The sequence below is a fragment of the Lynx rufus genome, unplaced genomic scaffold (genome assembly GCF_022079265.1).
Source record: "Lynx rufus isolate CCGP_SWC_20201006 ecotype Redwood Valley unplaced genomic scaffold, mLynRuf1.p SCAF_10, whole genome shotgun sequence".
NCBI lineage: Eukaryota > Metazoa > Chordata > Mammalia > Carnivora > Felidae > Lynx > Lynx rufus.
This window is the reverse complement of record NW_025814824.1, coordinates 28,903,181-28,928,092: the sequence shown is the minus strand read 5'-3', so window position 1 is coordinate 28,928,092 and position 24,912 is coordinate 28,903,181. Positions and strand designations below refer to the sequence as shown.

Sequence of the window (24,912 nt, the reverse complement as noted above, 5' to 3'; positions counted from 1 at the left end):
TTTTCTCAGCATGAGCTTGACTTTAACAATGAATCCAGAAAAGAGGGGAAGTGATAATAAATCACAAACAATAAAAACCAACAGAGATTTCTCCTGACCCTGCCACTGTAGCTCTTCCGTCCCGCAGACCTGTCAGAGTATACTAACACTCACAGGGTAAAGCTCTTTAGAGAGAGAATGCCAGAATCCAGCAGCGCCCCAGGGACCAAAGGCATGGGAGTCTTACAGAAGGCCCTTCGCATCTTCCCTGGCAAGAGTCACGACTGCTGCACAGTCAAGGGTGGGGCGGGGGTGGAAACAACAGGAGAGCAGAGTGGTGGCGGCCAGGCAGAGTAGGATAGCAGTAAGATCAGCTTTGCCTTGTACAGTTCTGTCCAGGGTCAGTGGACAGGTGAGTGGGGGGGGGGGGGGAGTCTGGGGAGAGTCGCCGGGCTCTCATCTATGGGAAAAGCATCTTTAATAATTAACAAATGAGAAAAGACATGGAGTGAGTAATGTGACCCCTAGCATTTTGAAACTATGAGCAAATCGTCATGCCACAAGAGCCTGCCGCCACATTACAGGCTCCCCAGCCAAGGAACGCTGAGAAGGAAAACACAGGAACTGTTGTAACCAAATGAAATCTTACAACCAAGTCAATCCAGGACATATCCGATGAGAGCCATGTTCAACACCGGGTGTATGGAAGACACAATTGGGAAACAGTTATAACATTAGCACGTCAGAGCCAAATACAATTTTAGTTTTTCTCTTCTCACTTTGTTAATACTCCAATATCTATAATCAACACAATGTTGAGTTTTTTTTTTTTTCTTATAGCTACTGAAATAATCAGACACATGCACTCATGTGTAAAAGACAAAGATGCTTGGCCCAAGGATACTTTTTTCTTTTAAGTTTTTTTATTTATTTTGAAAAAGAGAGAGAGAGAACGCAGGGGAAAGGCAGAGAGAGAGAGGGAGGGAGAGAATCGCAAGCAGGCTCTACGCTGTCAGTGCAGAGTCCAACACGGGGCTCAAACTCACCAACAGTGAGATCATGACCTGAGCCGCAATCAACAGTCAGATGCTTAACCAATTCAGCCACCTAGGCGCCCCTAATGATAATTTTTTTAACCCTAACCTTCGTATCCTTCCATGGTTCAAGATACCTTCAGGGTTTGTTTTTTGTTTTTTGTCTTTTTTTTAAAATGCAACTAAATGCTATACCGAGTTCCTTGAAAGCAGAGAGAGAGAGAGACTAGGGAAAAGAGGGTCGTTTCCATCCCTAGGTTTCAATCTCTGCTCTGCTCTTTATCAGCTGTATGATGTTGGACACCTTAATCTCTCTTTCTGAGCTGTGAGTCATCTAAGTGAAGATGTTGAATAGCCAGCAGGAGGGGTGGGGAAGGGCTGGCATCGGAGCAGAAGGAAATCAGGGAGAGTGTGACACACAGAAGCCAAGTGCAGAAAGTGGTTTTAGAAGGAGGGAGTGGTCAACCATGTTGAAAGCTACTGCAAAGATGAGTAAGAAAAGTTTCCATTTTGTCTGTCAACACCGAGGAATGAGGAACGTAGCAAGACACAAACCAAACTTCTAAATTGTTGTTGGTCCATCATTTCAAGACCATGGGGTATCTTGAAAGAGAGGGAGGAGAAAGATAGCGTCTTTGATTATGGTCTTGTCTTAAGCGATTTCTTTGCATATTAAACCAAAATAAAACCTGAGAACAAATTCTCATAACTCTGATGCTTTTTTTCTTTTTCACTTTCGGTTATTTCTAGGCTCTCCGTTCCCATTTAAGGGAGAATTCCACAGGATGGGAGTAAACTAAACCTAGACTATGTAACTCGGGGCAGGTTCAGAAACATCTCATCTCCACCGTAAGCGCATCTGATAGCCCTGGTTTCTATACTGATGTGCAACAAATCTTCCAAATGCAGCCATTTCATGGTTTGCCTAAATTTAGGCAAACACGATTTCTGAATACTAAGACAAAAACAAATGCCATAATAAGCTTTCCAGCACAAGGGTCTAAATATAGTGTATTTCTTCTCCCAGCTCTATACACACAGGAAAAGCTCTTGGCCCTCAGAGGCTGGGTTGATCACAGCCCCATGGAGTGCAGAGATAAGGCTCTCCTCATGTGTGTGATGACTTCTCTGTGTGCGGTTGGCCTACTTATAAATTGGGAGCACATTTCATCAACTCACATTCATTACGATGCCCCACCCCCCTTCCACACTGATTTCCAGAGTTCCTCTGCTGGCTCCCCACCTTCCTCCAACCTCTTCCCTTGCCGTCCTCTCTCCCTGGTGATTTCAATGTGCTCAGTTTTAAGTATTTATAGTCTGAATGTTCCAATCTCTCCAGTGAGCTGCTGACTTGTAGACCCCACTGAGTTCTCAATATTGAGTATCTATTTGGCATCCCAAACTTAACACATACAAAACTGGGATTTTTATTCTTCCTTCCGGTATCTCGGCTGTCTCACCAAATGGCCTCACCGTCTACCCAGCTGCTCAAGTCAAAAGCCTGGAATCACTCTGGACACTCCCATCTCCCTCTTCTCCACATTCAATGACCGAAGATCTGGCAGCTCCACCACCCAAAGCTGTCTCAAATGGGTCTATTCCTTGCATCTGCCCCCCACCCCCAGGATCTCCTGCATGGATAACTGCGGGTTCTAACCCTTCTCCTTGCCATCCCTCTGCTGCCTGTAGCCCCCCCCCCCCCCAACTGCCAGAGCAGCACTGAAAACACAAGACAGATCATGACCCTTCCCTGCTGCAGGCACTTGGAGTAAGGCTTGCTGACCTGACTCCTGCCTGCCTCTCTCTGCCCATCTGGCCCCACCATCCCTCCGCACCAGCATGTCAGGCCCTTTCCTACTTCAAGCCTTCATGGTCCTCAGAGACACCTTCCCTTCGTGCCACTTCTCAGCATAACTAGCTGTGAATATGACAGAGTCCCGCTAAGTCGAAGCTCCATGAGATCAGGGACGCTGTCCATATCAGTCCCACGGGAGGTATAGCCGTCCCACTGGCTGAGTGCAGAGGTGTACAAACAGTGGTGTTGGGTGGGGGACGCGGGGCTCCTGGCTCTGGCTCTGGCTCTGGCTCTGGCTCTGGCTCTCCTAAACAATGGATGAGTCAGCGGACCGCAGAGGTTTGCGTGCGAGCTGGGGGGACTTGTCTGTGGGAAGAGTGGCCACGCCCAGGCTGCAGTGCTGCTCAAAAGCACCAGCCAGCCTCCCTGGGGTCGGGCTGGGCCCCATGCGTTTCCCTCAGACTTAGCCTCAGTGGACACTCACTGTGGAGTGGGGGTGTTCATTTAAAAACAACAACAACTGAACCATTTCAGGCCGGCCCTGCTGGGGAGGCGGACTGGCCTTCAGGGTCGTCATCAAAAATGAGGGGCTATTGCTGGATGGCTGCTTTCCCACCTGTCAGACTGAGGATTCCACATGCTTGGCTCTAGCAGGATGAAAGCTTCTGTTGTCATAGCAATCGTGGCATTCCTAGGGCCTAGGCTTCGGGTTTCAGAATAACAACTATTTAGAGAAGTGAAGGAAATGAGCAAAGCAGAGAGGGGCAAAAACGGAAAAAGCGCAAGAAGTAATCCTACAAGTAAGTGCTACAAGTCACACTCTGAAAACAAAACTCAGGAGCTAGGAGTAGAATCTTCCCCAGGCACGGGAGCGGCCTCCTGCTGGGAAGACGGGAAACAAAAGGCCCCATTGACACAAACATCTGTTATTACTAAACACTTAGGAATCAAGTTTTTCCTAAAGTTTTTTTTTTTTTTTTGGCTTTTATTATTTATTTATTTATTTATTTACTTATTATTTTGTCAGGTCATCAGACCCCAACCTTGTCTGAGTCCTCAGCCACCACATAAAGTGACTCTTAGAATGTCAAATGAAGAATTTGGTCCTGGAAACGGCCTTGTGTTAGTTTTTTCCTGGCCAGAGACACCAGGAAAATGTCAGAAGGCAAAGCCCTGAAAGACGCAAAACACAACAATCACATCCCTGGGATGGGGAGGGTGGTGGTGACCTAACCCAATTTGATTTAAAAAGGAAACGCAGCAGATTTCACAGATGGCCAGGAGGTGGCTGGAAGGAGAGAAGGAAGGAGGTGGCAGGCAGAGGATGAGAAGGTAAAGAGATCACCTGGCGCTTTACCTCAACACCTGCATCTCCTCCGGGGAGTTCCGCACCTCGTCCTGGAGACGACACCAGCGTAGACAAGCCTTCAGCTCCTGCTGCTCCTGGGCCTCGTGGGGGTCCAGCTGCTTGGGCCACAGACACACAAACACATGTGCACAAAACACGGTCACTGTTGTCCTTGTGTGGGTCACAGCCGCCCAAAGCAGCAGCTTGCTCAGTTTCAGGGTGATGGTCTCTCCACCGTGCCTTATGCCCCACCAGAAAAGTCAGAGGGCAGAGGGGGTCTGGCGGGTCCTCAAAGAGCCAGCTGCTCACTCTTCTGCTGGTGACAGAGCTGGGCCTGGCTGTTTGGAAGGCGCCCCCTGGTCCTAGACCCACCCTTCACACAACCCTGGCCCCAAGAGAGCAGGCTTCCCTAGGGGGCCATTTCCACTCTGATTCCATCCAGACCTTTCCTGCTTTGTCTTTCTGCACAGGGTGGGGCAGGTCCCCTCCATTTACCTCCTACTTTTCCCAGCCCTCAGTTTTGTTAAGGGCTGTTTACAGTGGAGCCTGCTAATGCAGCCCAGATGATTCTGTCTGCATATAACCAGAAAGAGTGTACTGCCTGGACTGAGTCTGGGGGAGGGGAGCACCATCACTCCCTGCCCTGCTAGTGAGAATCGGGCGGCTGTCACTGGGCTCATGAGGCCCTGCGGCTAAAGTCTCTGTAAGGGAGGGCAGCAGAACATCCACTAGGGAGGGAAATGTCAGTATCAACAGGCATTTCTGGAAACTAAAGAGCCTTAATGGTTCATTCAACAGATATTTACTGAGTCTCTGCCAGGCCCTGGGTACATTACGGACACAGCCTGTACTCCAGGAAGACTGATAAGAACACCAGCCATTAGAGTGCAGTCATGGTAGAGGTTAAGGAAGAATCTAGATGCCCTCTGGCCAGCCAGGTGAGTCAGAAGGCTTTCCTGAGGAGGTGCTGGGGCCTGTGCTAATCCCCAGGGACAGGAGGAGTCAGCCAGGGGAGGAGGAATTTCAGGCAGAGGGAAAGCATGTGCAAGATTCATGGGGCCTAGAAAGAGTGTGATGTGTTTACAGAATGGTGAAGGATATGGTCAGGCTGGGAGCACACTATTATTGGGGAGGGACAGAGGTGCCAAGTAGCCAGCAGAGGCCAGATGATCAATAGGTTCTGTGTGCTCTGTTGCTATGGAAAATTCGTATGTTGAAGCCCTAACCCCCAATGTGACTCTATTTGGAGATGGGACCTTTAAGTAGGTAATTAAGGTTAATGAGGTTATTAGGATGGGCCCTGGTCCAACAGGAATGGGGTCCTTACAAGTAGAGGAAGACACGCCAGAGCTCTCTCTCCACATGTGCAGAGGAGAGGCCATGGAAGGACATAGTGAGAGGTGACCATCACCAAGCTAGGAGAGAAAGGTCTCCCCAGAACTCAAGCCTATCAGCACATTGACCTTGGATTTTTAGCCTCCAGAACTATGAGAAAACAAGTGTTGTTTAAGCCTCCCAGTCTGTGGCATTGTGTTATGGCAGCCTGAGCTAAGACACCTGTGAAGGAGTTTAGATTTTTTTATCAGGGTTGATGACAAGTTATATGATACAATCTTGCAGCTAACTCAATTCACTTCTCCCTATGGAATGCCACTTTCTATCTCCTCATTCAGTGACTTCCCCCTCCCCACTTTGCCCTGCTTGCTAATGTTCAGTGCTGCACAGCACAGTCATTTGGGCAGCCAAGTGGCCAGTGTGCCTCATGACCTCTCCCCTGGTGACATCCACTGCTGGCCAGGAGAGTCCTGTGAGACGGTGCACCCTTCCCTGCCCCAAAGAGCCCTCCTCTCATGCTTGGGAGGTCTGCTGCACACACTCAGACCTCCCTTCAAGGAAGGAGCTACAGTGATCCACGTGCTCTGGAAATGTTTCCAAACTTTGTGCTAAAATCCAGAATGGCCACTTTATTTCAGACCAAAGTGTTTTCACATAAAGAAGAGTTATTGCCCAGAGAGTAAAGGATGATGAGGTGGGTTGTCTCCTGCACCAGGTTAAGGGGAAAGGAGGGATAAAGAAACCTCAACTCCTGCTTTCCCTTTGAGGCCCATGTCAGAAGTCACCTCCTCCAAGAAGACTTTCTGGATCAGCTCAGACCTGACCTCTCCCACCTTTGAAGCCATACAATATTCGGTGTTTACCTCTCTCTTCTAACTTATTGTCTACTGTGTGCTTTTCTTATCTTCACAGTTCAACTATGACCTCTTTCAGAGCAGGGTTGTGTCTTACCCATCTTATTGTCTTTACAGGTCTAACACAGATGGACACACAGAAGGTATGCAGCTGTGAGATGAGGCCAGACTGGCTTCATGTCTCTGCTAGTGGAGATGGACATATTCAGGGCAGTAAGAGGCAGGACCTATGCAATGAGACTCAGGCGTGATCCCTTGGAACTATGGGCAGGGGCAAAGCCAAGGGAGGAGCGCTTTGTGGGGATGGAGATGATGAACAGAGAGATCATCATTACATGCCTGAAATAAATTTCACACTTATCAAGAATAGCACAAATCTGATTGTCTCAGGACAGAAGCACCTGAGAAAAGGGATGTTGATAGAGGCTCATTGATATTAGCCTATTTAATCCTTGCTAAATGTCTACTGTGCGTCAGATGGTGGAAAATACAAAGAGAAAGAGAGCAGAAAAGGAGAACTGGTATTTCTTGCACAAGCTCCATGTGTCATTCATAATTTTCCCATTCACAGTGCAAATGTTTATTCTTATACCCATTTTCCAAATGAGGAAACTGAGGCTCAGGGAGGCTACATAAATTACCCACACTTACAGAGCTGGTGAACAGCAGAGGTGGGATTCCACACCTGGTCTGACTCCAAACCCAGCCACCTTTCCCAAACCTGCCACGTGGCTGCTCTTCACTGTGTGGCAGGGGACACAGGGTGCATGCTGCAGGCCAAGGGGCAGAGAGGGTGGGAGGGCGAGTAAGATGTAGCTCCATTCGGGAAGAGGTCACAGTCTAGTTGCGAGGTTCGAGGGAAAAAGAAAAAAGTGAGGGAAAAGAGGCAGGTACCAAATACTGGGGGGAGTTCAAAGCTTCTAGAAGAGTAAGTATTGAATTGGGAGTGGACTGATCAGTCTGGGCTATTCAGAGTAGGTGATCTTGAGCTGGTTAGTGAAAAATAAACAGGATTTCAACAGGCAGAAGGAACTCGAACAAAACCACACAGGTATGCACAAACTTGAAGATTTCAGAAAATGTTAACTAGTCCAGTAAGCGTGTAAGGGGTGGGGATGGCAGGGAAGAGAAGTGACCAAATATTCGGAACTAAAACATAAGCAGGAACCAGTTTAGCTGCCATATCCTCATTAGCACTGGCATCCAATTCTTTAAAGCAGAGGTTGTAAACTGGGAAAGTGTTTCCCATACCTCTGGGTATGTTTGCTTGGCATAGTATTCTTTAAATTACTAAATTTCACATAAAAATCCAGATTGAGAACTTCCTTTAAACAACTACGAGTCCAGGCTCCCCCGAGCCCTCCCGTCCACACGATGACAATTGGCCCTCACTGATGCGCAGCTCCCAGTTGGCCTGAGTCCTCACCCCTCCCTAACCTATTACACCAGCCGAGTTTCAGTCTTCATTAGTTGCCAGCAGACATCTGAGATGACAACTCCCGATTTAAATTTTTATCTTATTAGTAAAGAACCAAAACCATACACAGTCAACATCACCACAACCATAACCACAAGGGAGTGCCTGGGTATGCCACAGCCTGACCTGAGCTCCTAGTCTTTGCTCAAATGTCCACTATCAGAGAGCCCTCTAGTGCCTTCTAAAACTCAGCTTCCCACCACTCTCTCCAGCTTCATCTGCCTTCCAGTCCTCACCACCTGACGTGTTACAGATGTGTTTGTCTGTTTCCCCATTCTCTCTCCTATCCCTGCATTGAGAACCCCCAGGGCTCAGGGACTTTTCTCTGTTTACACAGCTCTCTCCCCAGCAAGCAGCACAGTCCTGGTGCACAATAAGCCCTCTACATATCTGTTGAATGAACAGATGCCTGTGAAGAGAATCTGACTCTGGGTGGGGAAATGCTTAGGGTCACTGTAAACCTACCTGCTGTGCTTTGGCCCAGAACACATCTTCCAAGTGAGTGGCGAACCCTTCGCTCAGCCACTCCTCCGTCCAGTCCCGGGCCCCGATGGCTAGGCCAAACCAGGCATGAGCGATTTCATGGCAGAGACGGGTCCCACAGAGATGGCTGTTTCCCGTCAAGACGCTCTGAGAGAGGAAGATGATGTGTGGGCTGTGGATAATGGGGGAGAAAACACACAGAGTCTTGTTAGAGCCTGCCCTCGTGGTTGCCCCATGGGGCGGCTTTCTCAGCCTGGCGAGCCTGTTATTATCATGTGCATGCCAGATCATGACGGATAGCCTTGCAGCTTAGATGCTTTCAGAAACAAATAAAGTGGCAGTTTACGTTTCTGGCAGCGGTTCAGGTGGCCGTTTGTGCCAAGCAGTCGTCTCCGTCACCCAACGGCTATTACCTGTAATGAGTAACCTGCACCAAAGTTTTATGCCGAAGAAATTACAAGGCAATGGAAGCATTTACTCTGAAATCTGGACTGTAAAAGAAGAGCAGGTGTGAGACTGTGAAGCCCATGCTGTCAAGAGAGTGATCAAAGAAGCCCCTTCAGCCAAAAATCTGAGCAGCTTACACGCAAATTGAGAAGTCATGCAGAAGGACAGGAAAGGCCGAGAAGAATGGAACCAAAAATTTTCCATTTCGGACTGGGGCTGGTTATGGAGTTAACACACTAACAGGTGCCGTGGATGGGTGAGGTTTCTGAGAGACTCAGATGAAGGCCCAGTCTCTGTAAGGCAAAGATTTTCAAAGGTATCATCTCCTATCCGTAGCTGCTTATACATTCACATGACATAACAAAATTAGGCAGGGGGTGGGGGGAGCCAACACACCCAGGTGTGCAAACGGCCCCAGGGCTGGCCCCAGCTGGGGAGATTTATCTAATCTCATTTTCCATACCTTGTTTTAAAACCCCAAATACCATGATTAGATTGCATAGACAAATGGGAGGAAGGGAGGCTGAAAAAAAGAAGAGGCAGATAGAAAACCTCCTCTGCTTCCACCTTCCACATTTTTCATTTATCCAGGACTTGTTTACACTTTTATTAATGAAGAATTTGCCTTAAAAAAAAAAAATCCCTCCTCCTTCATTTGAACAAGAACAGTTGGGAAACCTCCCAAATTAAGAAACTGTACACACGGGTTCCCTCCTTCAAAAGCCATTTGTTTGCTACCACGCCGGCTCTGCACAAGCCGGGACTGCTCGCAGATTTGTCCTCCGCCCCCACGGCCACCAGTAGAGAAAACCCCACCTGTATTTCCCTTGCACAACATCTCCCATTCAGCTCGGAGAGCTCCACCGAAATCGTAGGAGCCACGTGTGCCAAAAAAGACAGCTTTCATGTGAAATAATAACAGGGCAAGCACGCAAATGAAGTGTCTGCCAGGCCCTCAGCAGAGTCCACCAGAAACCCCAGGAATTAAAACGTGTGGTTGGGGCATTTAGGATGCGGCGGGTGGGGGAGGGGGGCAATGCAGCAGCCACCAGCAGTAGTTCAGAGGACAAAGTCAGAAAACAAAAAAGGAAGGCAGGGAAGAAGGGAGGACAGGAGGGCCAATGGAAGCAAGGGAGGAAGGAACTGACAGGCACAGGAGCTAACCTTCTTACTGAGAAAGTCACCCCATAGAGAAGACAAACTGTGAAACCTGGCATTTTCAAGTAAATGACCCCTTGCTCTGGCATGTGCAGCGCTACAAAGGAAAGCCACAGAAATGTACCAAGTAAATAACATTCCAGACATACTGCTGGCAGCGCTTGGCCCTTTTGGCTAAAACAAAACAGAAGTAACTGCAGGCCTTGTAAACAGGCTCAAAGAGGAGTCTGCATCGGAAGGGTCTGCTGGCCAGAGACACAGACGGTGTGCACGTAGTTACGGAGACTGGACGACTGACCCGTCCACTCAACCCACGAAGGTTACACAAGCTGATGACTGTGAAGTCATGGCCAGACTGTCCACGAAGAAAACGCCTGCCCCGTCCTCGGTGATGGCTCCCTGTTCTGTCCCAACGTGGAAGTCCAGCCAAGGCCCATTTATGCAAATATCAAAGTCTAGGGAGCCTGAAGGAATGCACAAAAGCAGCTGCGTGGGGGGTGAGGGGTGGCTGTGCGCTTTCCTGCCCTTTAATCTTTTCCCTCCAACGGCCTTTGTTGTCTCCGCCAGACCTCCCTCCCCACCTGCCAGTGCTCTGGAGACTCCACCCGGCCTGGCCTCCGTGCGTCTTGGCCGGGCTCAGGACGGACCGGCGTGGCTGGAATCCTACGTTCCCACTTCCCATCCCCAGGCCCTTCTTCCTAGCCAGGAATATATGGATTTCCTACTGTCTTCGGAGAAAGATCAAAGCTTAAACATCCTCCTGGGTCGGAAGGAAGGGTGTTTCATTTGATATAAGTGACCCTATTATCAGTGGAAAACATGACCTTCTCCCTGAAAAGCAATTTTCCAGTTGAGAACCAGACCCCAAATCCTCCTGCAGTGGAGTCTGCACTCTGAGCTTGGCTTTTTACCTGTGGGCGACTCTGGGGTGGTATTTCCCTATGAAGAAAATGGCTTCTTTCTTAAAACTAAATTAAAAACATGGATTAAAAATGGAGTAAGGTTTTGATAATCTTTCTCAAGGGTTATTAACAAAATTCTGACACAAAAGGACCAATAGAATTTACTTTTAAGGAGAATTTCCTCCTCTGGACCCTAAATGTCAGAATTGCTCATGTTACGTACAATTTTTACCCTGTTGTTTTTTTTTCAACAGTGAGTGAGGAAAAGTATAATGCTCTTAAACTCACTTTAAGGAGTAATATTAAATTCTCCTTTACCGGCAGATAATCTACTTCCTGCCCACCTTCAAAACAGGATGGATGTTTAGAATTTTCTACTTCTACCTTAACCTTGATTTATAAGTTTCACCCCTGGGCTCCTCACACATTCCTGCATTCTCAGAACCTTATTCATGGTCCTAATCAGCCAGTGGGTCATCCGTCTTCACTCTGACAAGGCCCATTTGAAAACAGGTTGTCTTGTTTCCCCCTAAAAAGGCCTGTGTCAGCTGCCTCTACAATATGCCAAATTGTCGATTCATCACTGCAAAGGATGAAGATAATCACTTCAATGATATCTTCATCCTAAAAACTGTTTTCTTTTTAAATTCACAGAGTTTATCACTTTTCCCAAATAAGAGATGGGCAGGAAAGTAATACTTCCAACTCTCAAAAAGCAGAAGCCTTCTGGGTTGTATCATAAATTCTCCCTTGCTACAAGTGGTCGGAGGAGGACAGGGGGCAGAGGAGGGGGGCGGCACAGAACGACAGCAGGACGCGTGTTCCCATTCTTTCCCAGGAGACCACCAGCGGGGCTGCTCCCGACAGAGGCCACGTGGTGGTGGATGTCTGCTGCCTTGCCCCTCGAGATTAAAAATATCATTTCTGGCCTGAAAACAGCTTCCCAGGACTGTTCCTAAAAGCTACCTCTCCATCCAGATTAGAAGGCTGTGTCTGTTAATGTAAAACATGCTTCTAGCAGAGGAGGAAGGAGTGCCTTCATTACTCTCAAGAGCTGCTCCAATCCTTCGGGAGGAATTCAATTTGGAACGGAAATGGAGAATTTCATCAGATCTTAAGCAGGGGCTGGTGTGTGATTTATTTCAGCTTTGTCCAGAGAGACGTGACCAGCGTGGCCCATCTTGCTGCCCAGGGAGAGGTACAGCACTTAGGGGCTCCAGCTCCACGTTGCCGCCCAGCGGGTCAGAGCAGGCTGCGGGTGGGACCGGGACAGGAAATGGCTTTTGGTTAAGGCCACCCCTCCCATCATACTGGAGCTGATCCCAATTCCCCCGGGGTGGGGGGGTGGGGGGAGGAGGAGCAGATTCACTTTTTCTACAGATCCTTGGGAGGGGCATCCAGGAAACACATTTATACTCTTCGAGCTTGAACTTCTTAGCGGTTCAGTTTTTCACAATCTCAACAATACGTGGACTCCAATGTCCCATTATGGGGAGGAAGGAAGAAACCAGGAAAGAGGCTCTTTTCCCTGCAAAGTCAACCTGGATAGTTTTAAGGGTCTCATAATCATGTGAAAGCAGCTTTTGCTTGCATGACTTAATTACTTGCTAATTTAATTTGGACAGCTAAAAGTAAATTCGTAGTAGCCTGGGGCAATCTGCAAGGGAGACCAAATCTTAGTTACCACTCCCTAAGATTCAGAATGTGTTTTCTCTTTCATCCTTAAGGTTAGCGTGATACATGTCAAGCACTTCAACCAATGTGTTTACAAACAAAAATGCTCAATCTGGAGCCCCTCTTCTCTGCAATGAAATCCTGTAGTCCCTATCTCTGGCATGCAGTCTGATGTAGGGGAGGCATCTGTGGTCCCAAAGGCAAAGGGGTGGCCCAGATGACCTGGAGAGCCCCTGCTCCCATCTGGCTCCGAGACTGCTCAGTAGGAACTAGTTATGCTTCATTTGCCCCATCTGGCATCCCACTGTGGTCACACAAGGTAGTCTTTACACTGGAGCTGTAGGAGATGAGGGAATGTTCTTTCAGGGATATGGCACTTTCAGGAGCTTGAGGTAGAAACCAGCTCTAAAACCTTGAAGAAAACCTACTACATCTGATCAACACTGAGATCTAGGTTTGGGAGAAAAGGCTAACATTAGCATAAGTTTTCCTTTAAAAATTCTGAATAGCAAACAGGTGGCAAAACATCTACTCATTTTCCTAAATGAATTCAGGTTTTTAAGGTTTTATTTATTTATTTTGAGAGAGAGAGGGAGAGGGAGAGAGAAAGAATCCTAAGCAGACTCTGATGTCAGTGCAGAGCCTGATATGGGGCTCGAACTTATGAACTGTGAGATCATGAAATGAGCCAAAACGAAGAGTCAGATGCTCAACCAACTGAGCCACCCAGGCACCCCTACCTAAATGGATTTTGGCTGAAACTACCAACATAACTACAGCAGAGAGTGACTAAGAGAATCCCCAGGCCACATTCCAGAGGCTTCTACCAAAAGCAAATCTTCCTTCTAAAGATTCATATTGCTTGAGTGCTTGCTATGTGCTGGGCACTATATGATATATATATATCATCTCATCTGATCTATCTCATGACCTCAGGAGATAGATTTTATTATTATCCCCATTTTACAGATTCTAAAAGTGAGGTAGAAAAAGGTAAAGTGACTAGCTGAAGGTCACATAGCAAGCAAGTAATGGAGTATTTCTATTCATACAGTCTTGACCCTGAAGCCTTACTCTGCCCAACTCTGCCCAGGGTCATTTGGTTTAGATCTGCAACTTCTGGGCTCCCATCCCTCTGTGCTAGCTCAAGCCCAGTGGTGCAATAATGTCCTTGATGGAGCCCCATCTTCAGAGTCCACCCAAGGGAAGCCACCAGCCATGCCCTGGGACCTCTGTTCCCTAAATGTATGTCACAGCCAGAACCGGCCAGGGTTACCAGACTTTTGATCGGTAGACCTTCAGCCTCTTCCTTGTAGGAAAGCAGGTGAGGATGGAAGGGACGGGGGCAAAGCGAGGAAAACATTACCACTCCACTTCTGATGCCTTCAAAGGGCCTAAATTCCTGAATGTAGCACCTCATTCTTTCTAACCCTGTCCTATGCCAGGAGTCCCTCAAGGACCACCACAAGGGGATGCTTAGACAAGCAGGTGCAAAGGTGCTTAGGCCCGTCCCTAGGAGGCCAGGAACACGCCAGACTCTATCTCCCACCCATTTTTGCTAACTCCTGGTGTTCCTTTTCCTAAATAGATTTTATTTTTTAGAGCTGTCTTAGGTTCAAAACTTAGGTTCTGCAAAACGGAGCAGCAGGGAACAGAGAGTTCTATATACCCCTCTGCCCACAAATGTATAACCTCCCCTACTATCAACATCCCCCACCAAAATGGTGCATTTGTTATTGTAATTGATGAATCTACCTTGATGCATCATTTTCACAGTCTACAGTTTACATTAGTTTCACTGTTGGTGTGGGGCATTTTCTATGGGTTTGGACAAATGTATGACATGTGACCACCATTATAGCATCACACAGAGTAGGTTCACTGCCTGCAACAATCCTCTGAAATTTTTTTCAAGAAGAGATGGTTTAAAGCAGGTCGCAAGCTCAAAGGTTTACAGGAGCCAAGAACATAATACAATGAGGGATGCAGAGATGGGGGAAATGGATAAAAAGACAAGGGGAGTAGACAAAAAGATGGGAGGAGCACACAAGGAGACAGAGAAATAGACAAGGAGAGGGGGAAGGAGTCAAGGAGAGGGGGAAACAGATCAAATGAGAAAAGCAGATTACAAAAGGAAGGAGGAAATAGACAACAAGATGGGAAGCAAATAACAAGATGAAGGAAGTAGATTAGAGGGTGATAATAATATAGGGAAACAGGTAACTACAAGATGGAAGTAGAAAACAATAGGGGGAAATAGGCAGCAATTTTTTCAAACCCCAGGTCAAAGCAAATAAACCTATGGACAGGGGCTACAATCTTTCTCCTCTCTGGTTTAAAGCAGTAACCTTAGGTGAAGAAGCTCATGGTTTCATTGCACACTGAGGTGTGCATCCTACCAGGGTTCAGTATGGGGCTCATGGAAGACAGAGAAAGGCTCAATAGCTGAGCACAGATGACAGCTGGGAGGAGAGATGGGGTTCCAAGTGAGGCACAAGGAGGGAAAAAGGGTTGGCGCTGGGGACACCAAAACATTTTTGCCCGCTTCACAACTTTGTTTAGTGTTGGCCTTGGCCTCTTGCTAATGGGAAAAATCATAGCATGGCAGCAACAAAACGCAGAGACCACCTCTCGTTCTAGCAAACACAAAGACCACTTCCGACTTGAGAAAACAGAGATTGTCTTTGGCAGAGTGCTAAAGCAGAGCAATAGACACCGTACTCCTGCACCGCTGGCCAATCAGTCCATTGGGAATGGTGTCTAGACCTCAGCCCTGAACGAAAAGTGGAGACAGTGCTAGCAATGAGCTATCAGGAGTTGGCTACATCTAACTGGGGCTACCCTGCCTGAGGAAGGCGGTGGCGGTTGGTATCTCGTGGTTATGCTGATCTAAAAAGCTAAATAAAGCCACAAGTGAAGCTTAAGAATCATAGGTAGAACTAGTATTTGAATTATCCAACCAGATTTGGACTCCTTTCCTTCTGAATCCTAATGTGCAATGTCTACCTAAGGAGTCTTTGGATTTTCACAGACGAAAACAAAGAAAGAGTTTTTTTGTTTTTTTTTTAAGTTTATTTATTTATTTTGAGAGAGACAGGGAGAGAGCACATGAGCTCGGGTGGGGCAGAGAGAGAAGGACCGAGAAGACCCCAAGCAGACCCCCTGCTATCAGTGCAGAGCCCCACGTGGGCTCAGACCGTGAGATCATGGCCAGAGCCAAAACCAAGAGTTGAACACTTAACCAACTAAGCCACCCAGGCGCCCCAAGAAACAGGTTTTTTTGAAGTTACTGAACACTCTGATGTTTTGGACACCGGGGACCTACCCATACCAAAACTACATGAACAATATTTATTGTAGCTGAGCATGTCTTTTGAAATCACTAAATTACTCATGAACCAAGAGCTGTGTTCTGCAGGATCTGGAGAACTCTCCTGGTAAGTAATTACCAATTAAAACATGTTGGCAGCCTCCACTAAAGCACACGGATGACAAAACGTGATTCCACTCCTTCACCCCCTGCTCCCATCCTCCCCAACCAGGGTGATGATGTTTGTTCCCATAAAAAGAGCTAATAAAATTAGCTTCCCCTGTGATACAGGGGAAATTTTATTTAATAAAACAATGCATTTTGCTTCATTCTCATATTAGCAACAAAATGGCACAACTCAGCACCATAATATCTCATCCAGTCGGTTTTTGCTGCGTGTACAGGTCTGTCATTCGTGGCCAGGTGGAAGCCTGGAAAGCTGCTTCAATGAAGGAATATGTCCAGGCAGTTTGCACCACCCTCAGTAAGAACCACATGGTTATGGGTTTCCCTTGAAATATGGTGTGAGCACTCTTTGGATCCACAAACCACGTCCTCCCATGTTCCTTGTCTAGAGAAAGAAATTGCGGGAATTTCCCCAAGAGTACTTAGAAATTTAACTGGGGTGGAGGGGAGGTCATCAGTTGCTTCCACCACTGAGAGGCACTATGGGAATCTGAAACCTCAAGATGTACTTAGGAATATGTTTAAGTGCTGTGCAGGGGGCTGACGAAAGCATACAGGGGGCAAAAAGGTGGGTCTGGACAGCGATAGGCCTGAACACAGCAGGGTGCTGCAAACTGATAGAATGACTCCTGGAAGCAGATCTGTGCAGAAGGCACAGGGTCCTCCTGCCAGACAGCTACACTGTCAGCTAGCTTCCAAAGCACTAGGGTACTCTGTGTAGGAACAAGCACCAGAGCTACCTTAGGGTATGAGGTAACAGACTCAGATCTCTAACTAAATCAAAGGTAGATCCAGGAAGACAGAATTAAAGGAAGCTGAGTTCAAGTACTCCCTGCTGGTTGGTCCAATGGTGGTGGCGGTAGTGGAGAAAAATGAGAGGAAAAACAAAATAATGATGATGGTAAACTCTGAAGACCTTGCTTACTCTCACCCAGGCATGGTTCTAAATACTTTACATTCACTAACCCGTTCAATTCTAACAATCCCATGAGGGAGATATTACTATCCCCCATTTTACACACAAATAAACCAAGCCACAAAGAAGTTACATCGCTGGTCCAAGATCCCATAGCAGATGTCAAATCTGACTCAAACACAGGCAGCCTGGCTTATGTATGTGTTTTGCTTGATCAACACCAGTGTGTTTCAGAATCATCCAGAGGTAGGGTTGCTAGATAAATACAAGACACCCAGTTAAATGTGGATTTCAGATAAACAATGAATAATTTTTCAGGGTATGTCATGCCCCGTGCATTATCTGCTAAACCTGGCAACCCTACCTGGAGGGCTCGTTAGAATAGATCATTGGGCCCCCACCTCCAGAGTCTGACTCACAGGCCTGGTTGGGGTCTGAGATTCTACATTTCTATGAGTTCCCAGGTGGTGCTGATGTTGCTGGTCCAGGGATCACACTCGGAGAGCCACTGATTTACATTGTGGTGGCTGTATTGCTCTAATTAAAAAAAAAAAAAAAAAAAATCCACCATCAAAGTTTCTAAGTGGGAATATTTCACCTTGAGATCCAGATTTTCTAATTATACTGAAAATTTGAAAGATTTGGCCACACTAGACCCATATTCCCATGTAGCAACTGCAGCTGAATAGCAGGTGACCCTTTGAGTGGGAGCCTGGGCCCTCAGACCCCAGCTCCCCACCACTCCTTTCTGTCTCCCCACCACTGGCTGAGTCCACTTGTGTGTTTTTTCTCCCCCTTTCTTACAGCAGGATTAAGGGCAAAGTGAAATATTTCTTCTACCTGCGTCTCTATTAAAAGTAGGCAGAGAAGACGAAGTGTTCTAGGGAATCCTCTGCCATGCACTCATTTTCATCTGCTGCCTCACTCCTTATAAGCATGTGGATTTAATCTCTTAGTTTTTCATGAAACATTCTACTGTCAAACTTGTTGGTGTCTATAAAACAGTTTAGCAGACTCTTGCTTCGTGGAGAGGACAAAGACACAAACTCCTGCCTCGCTCAAGCCATTCACTACAAATTCCATATTACTAAGAGTGGAATTAATCAGGTTGATTGTATTTTTGAAATCCAAACACAGTTTCAATTATTACTAGTCACTAATGGCTTATAATGAAGGCAGAGCTTGTTAGCTAAGCAAACAACTGGCATGTTTGTTTAAAGTGTAAATAGAAGGGAAATTCATGAATTAAATGAATGAATTCGCTGATTGTTCTCTTTAGGCTGTAAAAGAGCATTCAGCTGCCACAATATATATCACCACCTTTGCTGAAAGGATTAGCCTGCTCAAGTTGTCTTTATCCGGTCAGGGATCTTCTTAGTAATTGCTCACGAAGTAAATGTCTCTCTGAGTTTTTGAAAGTACTCATCTGCATCAGTAAGTGCCATTAAGGACAAGGGATCACCTGACTGTTGGAGGTTCATAAATAACTTTGCTTTTAAGAACAATAGCCATATTCCCTAATCTTTATTTGACTCCACAAATAGACTAACAGCATGCTTGAGGATATAAACAGACAATATGCCTCATATTTTCCAGGGTGGTCCTAGAAAGTATGGGGCAGAGGGTCATTCTCAGAGGTTTTGAACTTAACAGCATTTCCCTTTAAAAGGTAATAAAGTGCACCAGAAACGAAAAATAAACAAATAAAAGGTTTCACTCTTCAGTCTTCTGGTTTTTAACTAAGCTTTTCATTTAACAGAAAAGACAACTCACACTGGTACACACGAAGAGGGGTTGTCTTCTTTCCTATAACAAGACGTCCGGAAGAGGGTGGTTGCTGGGGTTGGTTCAGTGACTCAGCAATGCCAGTCAGAGCTCTAGATCTTTCTATCATCCCATTCTGCCAGCCATCCTTCCTATTTTCACTTTCATCCTCACACCAGCCATCTCATGGTCTCAAGTTGGCTACCGCAGCTCCAGGCATCACATTCATGTTCAACATAAAACAAAAAGGCAGGAGAAAAGGGGTGCTGTGCCAGCAATATCTATTGCTTTCATCAAGAAAGCAAAACTTGCTCCAGAAAGCCCAGAGCAGATTTCCTCTCACTGGTTACCCAAGGCTGTAAAGCAGCATGGGGAAGAGTCTCTTTGGCTTTTTCTGATTCCATGGCAGAGGTGGGCAGGAAGAAGGGGTTTGCATATAGGTGTAGGGCCAGCCACAGCACCCGAGTTCAGCCGTCCTTCTCATAGATGTTAAAGAGCCACTCCTTGGGTCTCTTAGAATGCAAATACTTCCAGAAGAGCTACTGTGCTAAAAGAATTCACCCTTAAGTGTTAGTAATGTATCTCATATTTTTCTAGACAGGAGGCAGTTTGAACGCAGGGACTGCAGGATGGGCAAGAGTATGTACTTCAAGGCCATATTCTACCTATTTCCCAACTTACCCTGATGCTGGCTGACATCTGGACTCTTATTTTACCTTCTTATCCTCCACAGAAGACTGAAACCCATTCAAGCTAAAGGTAATGCTATGTATATATTATGGTGGTTTTTAAGAACACAAGCTTTGGGGACAGAGCCATGGGTTTAACTCATGGTTCTCCCATTTACCAGCTGCAACACTGTATCAGTTTCCTGTTGCTGCTATAACAAATCACTACAAATTTAGAGGCTTAAAACAACACAAATCTCCATTTTACCATTCTTCAGGTCAGAAGTCTGACATGGGTCTCACTGCTTTTAGAAGTCAGGACATTGGGCCTTGTGTGTGTCAGGAGGGAGGTGACTGGAAGGAGGAGGGGCATGGGTTCTTCCGGGGCATTGGTCGCATTCTGCTTCTTGATCAGGGTGCTAGTTACAAAGCTATACTCAGTTTGTGAACGCTCGATGAGCTGTACACTTAAGCTGTGCACTTTTCTGCAATGTGTTGTCCTTCAGTGAAAGGTTAAAAACAAGCAGACAAATATCTTGGGGGGAGCTGTCTCCATTTTCTTCTCGGAAAAATCAAGGCAAAGATTAAGCCAGAGTCCCATCAGTAGGGACAGGAACGAGACCAGAGACTGGGAAGCCTTCCCCTAGTTCTTTGAGCTGAATGTAGTCCAGGCCAGTTTCCAACACTAATTATGTATATACTTTAAATCTCTTGAGAAAAATTTTTTTTTTTTAATTTCTTTTGCCATAGAGTCACATTTCTATTGCAAGTAAAAGGTACCTTGTATCCTTCAGACACACCTGTAAAAACAGAACTGATACTGCCATATATCCATGTCTGCTTCATTTTCTTTCAGACACACTGGAAAACATGCCACAATAATAAGCCCCTTTTCCATCCTGGCCAGCTGGAAAATTACGTTATGATTGAAATGACATCATACAGCTATGACACTCAGCCAGCGGCCGCTCTGAGAAATCTGGGTGAGGCAGTGACAGCATGGATGTGAACGCCACTCGCAATGAATCCCACCTTTTATTAGCAAGTGACTTTTTTATTGCCATGACATTTTGAAAATGAAACTGTGGCAGCCACACTGTCGGAGGCCATTGATCACCCAACGTCCCCTATCGCCACAACTAACCACACTAGCCAAACAAGACAAGAACGGGACTAGGAGAAAGTTCGTTTTAAATAACTAGTTCCAAAGGCAAAAGACCAGGGGCTGAGGCCAGGCCCGCAGTGACTCTTAGGGGGTGGGTTAGCATTCCCTCTACTGCTATCAATTGTTTCTCAAGTGACCTCCAGTAGTAGTCATCATAATAATAGCATAAGGAGTAGCAGTAGTAGTAGAACCTACACTAACATCCTTCGATGTAGAATACTGACATTTATGTAACGTAACACTCCAAGCAAAACCCAGCATGCTGATTAGGCAAATAAAAACAGGACAAGGCCCTGACTCTCCTCCATCTTTACAACTTTTGGGACGAACCACATGAAACTGCTGATATTTGACCATTCTCAATGTCCAAAGATGAGCGATCTCATATGGCTCATCCTATAGTCTGTCCCTCCCCCACCCAAGATCCTGCTCTGCGGCAATGTCAGGAGCTGCCACAAGATCTGGGAAAATTCCCATACTTCTCAAGCAGCAGGGAATTAGAAACACTGTTGCATCCCACTGCGGAAAAGTGCAGATGACAGATCCTGGGCAAATGACACTGCGTTGTCCTCAGAAAGAGGTGGACCCTGCCTAGGTCAGTGCCCCAGATCAGAGCCCTCTCTGGCCAAGGCCAACTCAGTGTGAAGCTAGGCATCTCAGGTCAGCAGCAGATCCTGAAGTCAAAAGCAAAAGCAGGAGTGGGCCAGAACAGGGAGACTGAAGCAGCGATCACTCCCACGCCCTGAGGGAAGCCGAGTGTATCCGCAGCTGATGTGCTGGGTGCCTTACGGCCACCTAAGACCCATGCCCGGAAGCCAGAGGCAATGAGGCTGGGGTGCCATGGCAGAGAAGCTGGAATCGCAACCGAGTGGTGTGATTTTAGTGACCCAGCCTCGCAAAGACACCTGACCCTTCCGTAATAGAGTCAGCCCCCATGGATTCAGGTATTACATGGTCCCAGGGCCCACCCAGGGGGAGATAGACAGCACACTGTTTCATAGCCACTGTGCACAGGATGAACATGCATGCGATATTTGTTTAGCCAGCTGCCAGGAAGGGCTCTGGGAAAGAGAACAGGTTCATTTTGATGGAGGACTGGAGGTGGGGAGGAAAGGTGAGCACAGGGAGCACTGTCAAGGAGAAAAACTCAGCCCATGGGGGTCATGGGGGGTGAGTAAGAGGAGCAGATCTGGGGCAGGAACACGGGATTCAAAGGCCTGGGTAGAATCCGGCTCACAGGTGGGAGATGGGCTGGGGCAGGGAGATGAGCTAACACTGAAGCTGGGGAAGGTATGAGACTGGTTCTGGAATCCCTGGACAGTCCATCCAAAAGCGATCTTAGAGACCTGCCCCTCCCCATTCTACATATGAGAACACAAAGACCCAGAGAGCGAGCTCATTCATTCCACATGGTGAGAGCTGCCTGTGCCACAGCTAATTCATGTCAGACCCAATTCTGCCAGACATTTTATTCTAAAGTGTTTCACAAAATCCCAGTCACAGCAGAACCAGCGGAGCCCCCTTGCCTGAGACTGGTGTCTCACTCAAAGCTCGTGGCAACTGAGGGCAGACATTGGTGGACGCCATCTTCTCTAGCCATGGTCACAAAATGCTTCTGAGATGGATGTTACCCACCTAACAGCCACTGATTACTGGGATGCGCCCTCTGGTAAGCTTTGGCTTTTTCTCCTACTGACAGAGGGCTACCCTGAAGGAAAGCTTCAACCACATTGTTTTTGTCTGTTGGTTTTGTTTTTTTTTTCCGCTCACCAGTTTCACATAGGAGGAAAAGAACAACAAACAAGAAAAAGAGAACACTTCATGCTATTTTCTTGGTATAAAAGGTGTCATACCTTCAGTGTGTAACTAATGGTTTACTTAACTGTTTTCAAATTTTCTCTCTCGTTCTTTAATTCATTTTTTTAAGGCTCTGCAAACTGACCTTTGGGTTGAACACATCTATGGAAAGAAAGCCTGGCGTAAAGAAAAACTGGGTTATGATGGAGCGTCAAGGCAGGTAACCTTAACTACAGTGTTTGCAAAAGCAAACACTGTAACGTATGAAATAAAATATTAATAGCCATTACCTCAGTTCTTCTGAGAACAGATCTGACTCACAGTTTTTGTGTGGCGTGATTTCCACACATGAGCCTCACCGTGAACACTGCTCACGTTACCAGGCGATTGAAGCCTCAAAGCAGGAGAGACCAAGTCGAGTGTGTGTTTTTATTCCATAATGTCATGGGCAACATTGCTTATTTTGGCGACCAAGTTCAGTTCTCCTGAATTTACCACCTAGTGCACATTTAAGACTAATCACCTAAACATATACTAGGAGGGTTGGCAAAATTATTTTCAACTTAAAAAGGAAAATATTGGAATAACATGAATGTCTCCTGGTGATTTATCAGTGGCTAGAGATGCAATCACTCAGCTGAACCCTCTGACATTTGAAAGCACAAAGAGGGCAAAATATTTGTGTTAGTGGATGTATTTCCAATGCCTCATATGTGGGAGTTGCGAATGAACATAACTAGATTTTTTAATTCTGTGTGGATGGTGTTAACGTACGGCAAACACATTCAGCTTCTCGGGGGCTTATGGTAGGTCTGGTTTCTCCTTTTCTCCCTCTTTCCACTGTCTTCCTGAAAAGTTTTAGGTTCATAGTGGCCTAAAAAGCAACTGTTTTGACAGTTTTGTATATGATGATTATTTAGCTGAGTTAAATAAAGAATAAGAGTCAAGTGCCTACCTCAGTACCGGCACACAGAAAACTTGCCACAAATGTTAGTCCCTCCTCCTTATGCTGTCTCTTAGACCGCTAAGTGCTTTCAAGTCCGTGTTTAGAATTGATTCTTCAAATCCCCCATGAGATAGTGTAAAGTGAACAGTCCGCTTTTATTGGCGGGGGGCCCAGAGGGAGAGGATGGCTAATTTACTCCTCCAGACGGGATGCTGGCACAGTCCACGGCTGGACTGAAACTAGCTCTCTCGGCCACAGCTTAGCGGCAGGGGTTCCTGAGCTAAACTGCTTCTTGAGGTGGCCTGCCACACCGAGGTGTGTTTTTTAAATCTGTGCAATAAAATTTGGTGTGGTTGGAGAGGTGGCGGCGGACGGGAACCCACCCACAGGCAAATGACGTCAAAAAGCTAGAGGGAAACATTGGGCTTCTCTGTTCTCAAGAAGCTTCTGCTATGTTAAGCAACCTGAGAAGGAAGCTGACTTTCCATTAAAAACCAGCCGCTTTGGCAGTCGTCAGAGACAGCCTGGGGTCTATACTTCCCCTCTCAGGAAAAGTGGGGAAAATAATTTCCATAAGTTGGAAAGGAAGAAACCTGGAGTTCAAAGAGTCTTAGTGCTGGAAAGGCACTTAATGGTCATTTGGGGCAACTACCACTTCCAAACAGCAAGGAAGGAAACTGAGGCTCAGAGCAGGTTGGGGACTGAGTCTTGGCTTCTGGATGTCCAGGGCAGCTCCTTCTCCAGACTGTCACAAAGCCAGCTGCCTACCTACACCTTTGTGAGTGGCTCAAAGGAGAAAATACCTTGCACTCCAGTTTGTAGAGGGATCGTTTCAATAGAAGTTCATGGATGACTGAAGGGGGAAATGTGCTGTCCCACTGATACTCTGAGGCCCAAGATCTTGCTTGGGAAGAAGCTCTGGAGAGGCTGGGATGTGTGTGTGTAAGGGGCACACCTTTGCCCATAACAACGTGATGTGTGGGGTTGAGCACACTTTGCAGTGGCCCCTGCACCCTGGAACTCTGGGAAACCATACTGCGTGGGAACCGGGGCCAACCACCAGATCTCTCAGATCTTCAGCTTTCTCCTTTGCAGAAAGGACCCTGAGATGACAGCTAAGGGACGACTGGGAAGCAGCATGCAAAAGTCACCAAGCAGCATTGTCCACACATTCCACACGAGGCTGCAAGTTCAGCTTCACTCTGTGTGTTGGGAAATCAATAAGCCCGATTTAAAAATACCATTATGTTGCTCACAAATGTGTTTGTATTTTCTTTAGTAAATTAACTCTCCCATCAGTGACTTCCCAAAAGAGACATTCTTCAATTAATAAATTGCAATATCCTTATAATTTTAAAAAGCCCTTCACATCCATCTGTTCTTTCTCTTTTTAACTGAACCTTAACAGCTTAGTGAGGATTGTGGACTTTTTCCCTTCGGGGGAGAAAATGAAGGCTCAGAGAGAGGAAAAGACTGACCTGAAACAGCAAGCTCATGGGTAGGAGCTGGAACTCAAGCCCAGCTCCTCTTTCTAACTGGACTCTGGACATGTGTGCAGTAGGACCAGCGTTGGCTCCATGGTCTACAAAGTGAATTCACTCAGGGAACAGAAATTCTTGGTCCAATACTGGGTTGCACAAACAGGACACATAGGGTGGACACTGGTGCTGATCC

The 24,912-nt window shown here is 46.7% G+C and overlaps 1 protein-coding gene across 1 annotated transcript in view; it reads right to left on the bottom strand.

Annotated features, from left to right (window-relative positions):
• The window catches only part of AOPEP (aminopeptidase O (putative)), a 344,306-nt gene that overhangs the window by 144,895 nt on the left and 174,499 nt on the right, over positions 1-24,912 (bottom strand). Inside the window, exons 6-7 of the mRNA XM_047103061.1 lie at positions 8,288-8,477; positions 4,166-4,272 (exon numbers count right to left, since the gene is read on the bottom strand). Coding sequence (XP_046959017.1) covers positions 4,166-4,272; positions 8,288-8,477 — 297 coding nt within the window. The remainder of the gene's footprint in view (positions 1-4,165; positions 4,273-8,287; positions 8,478-24,912) is intronic.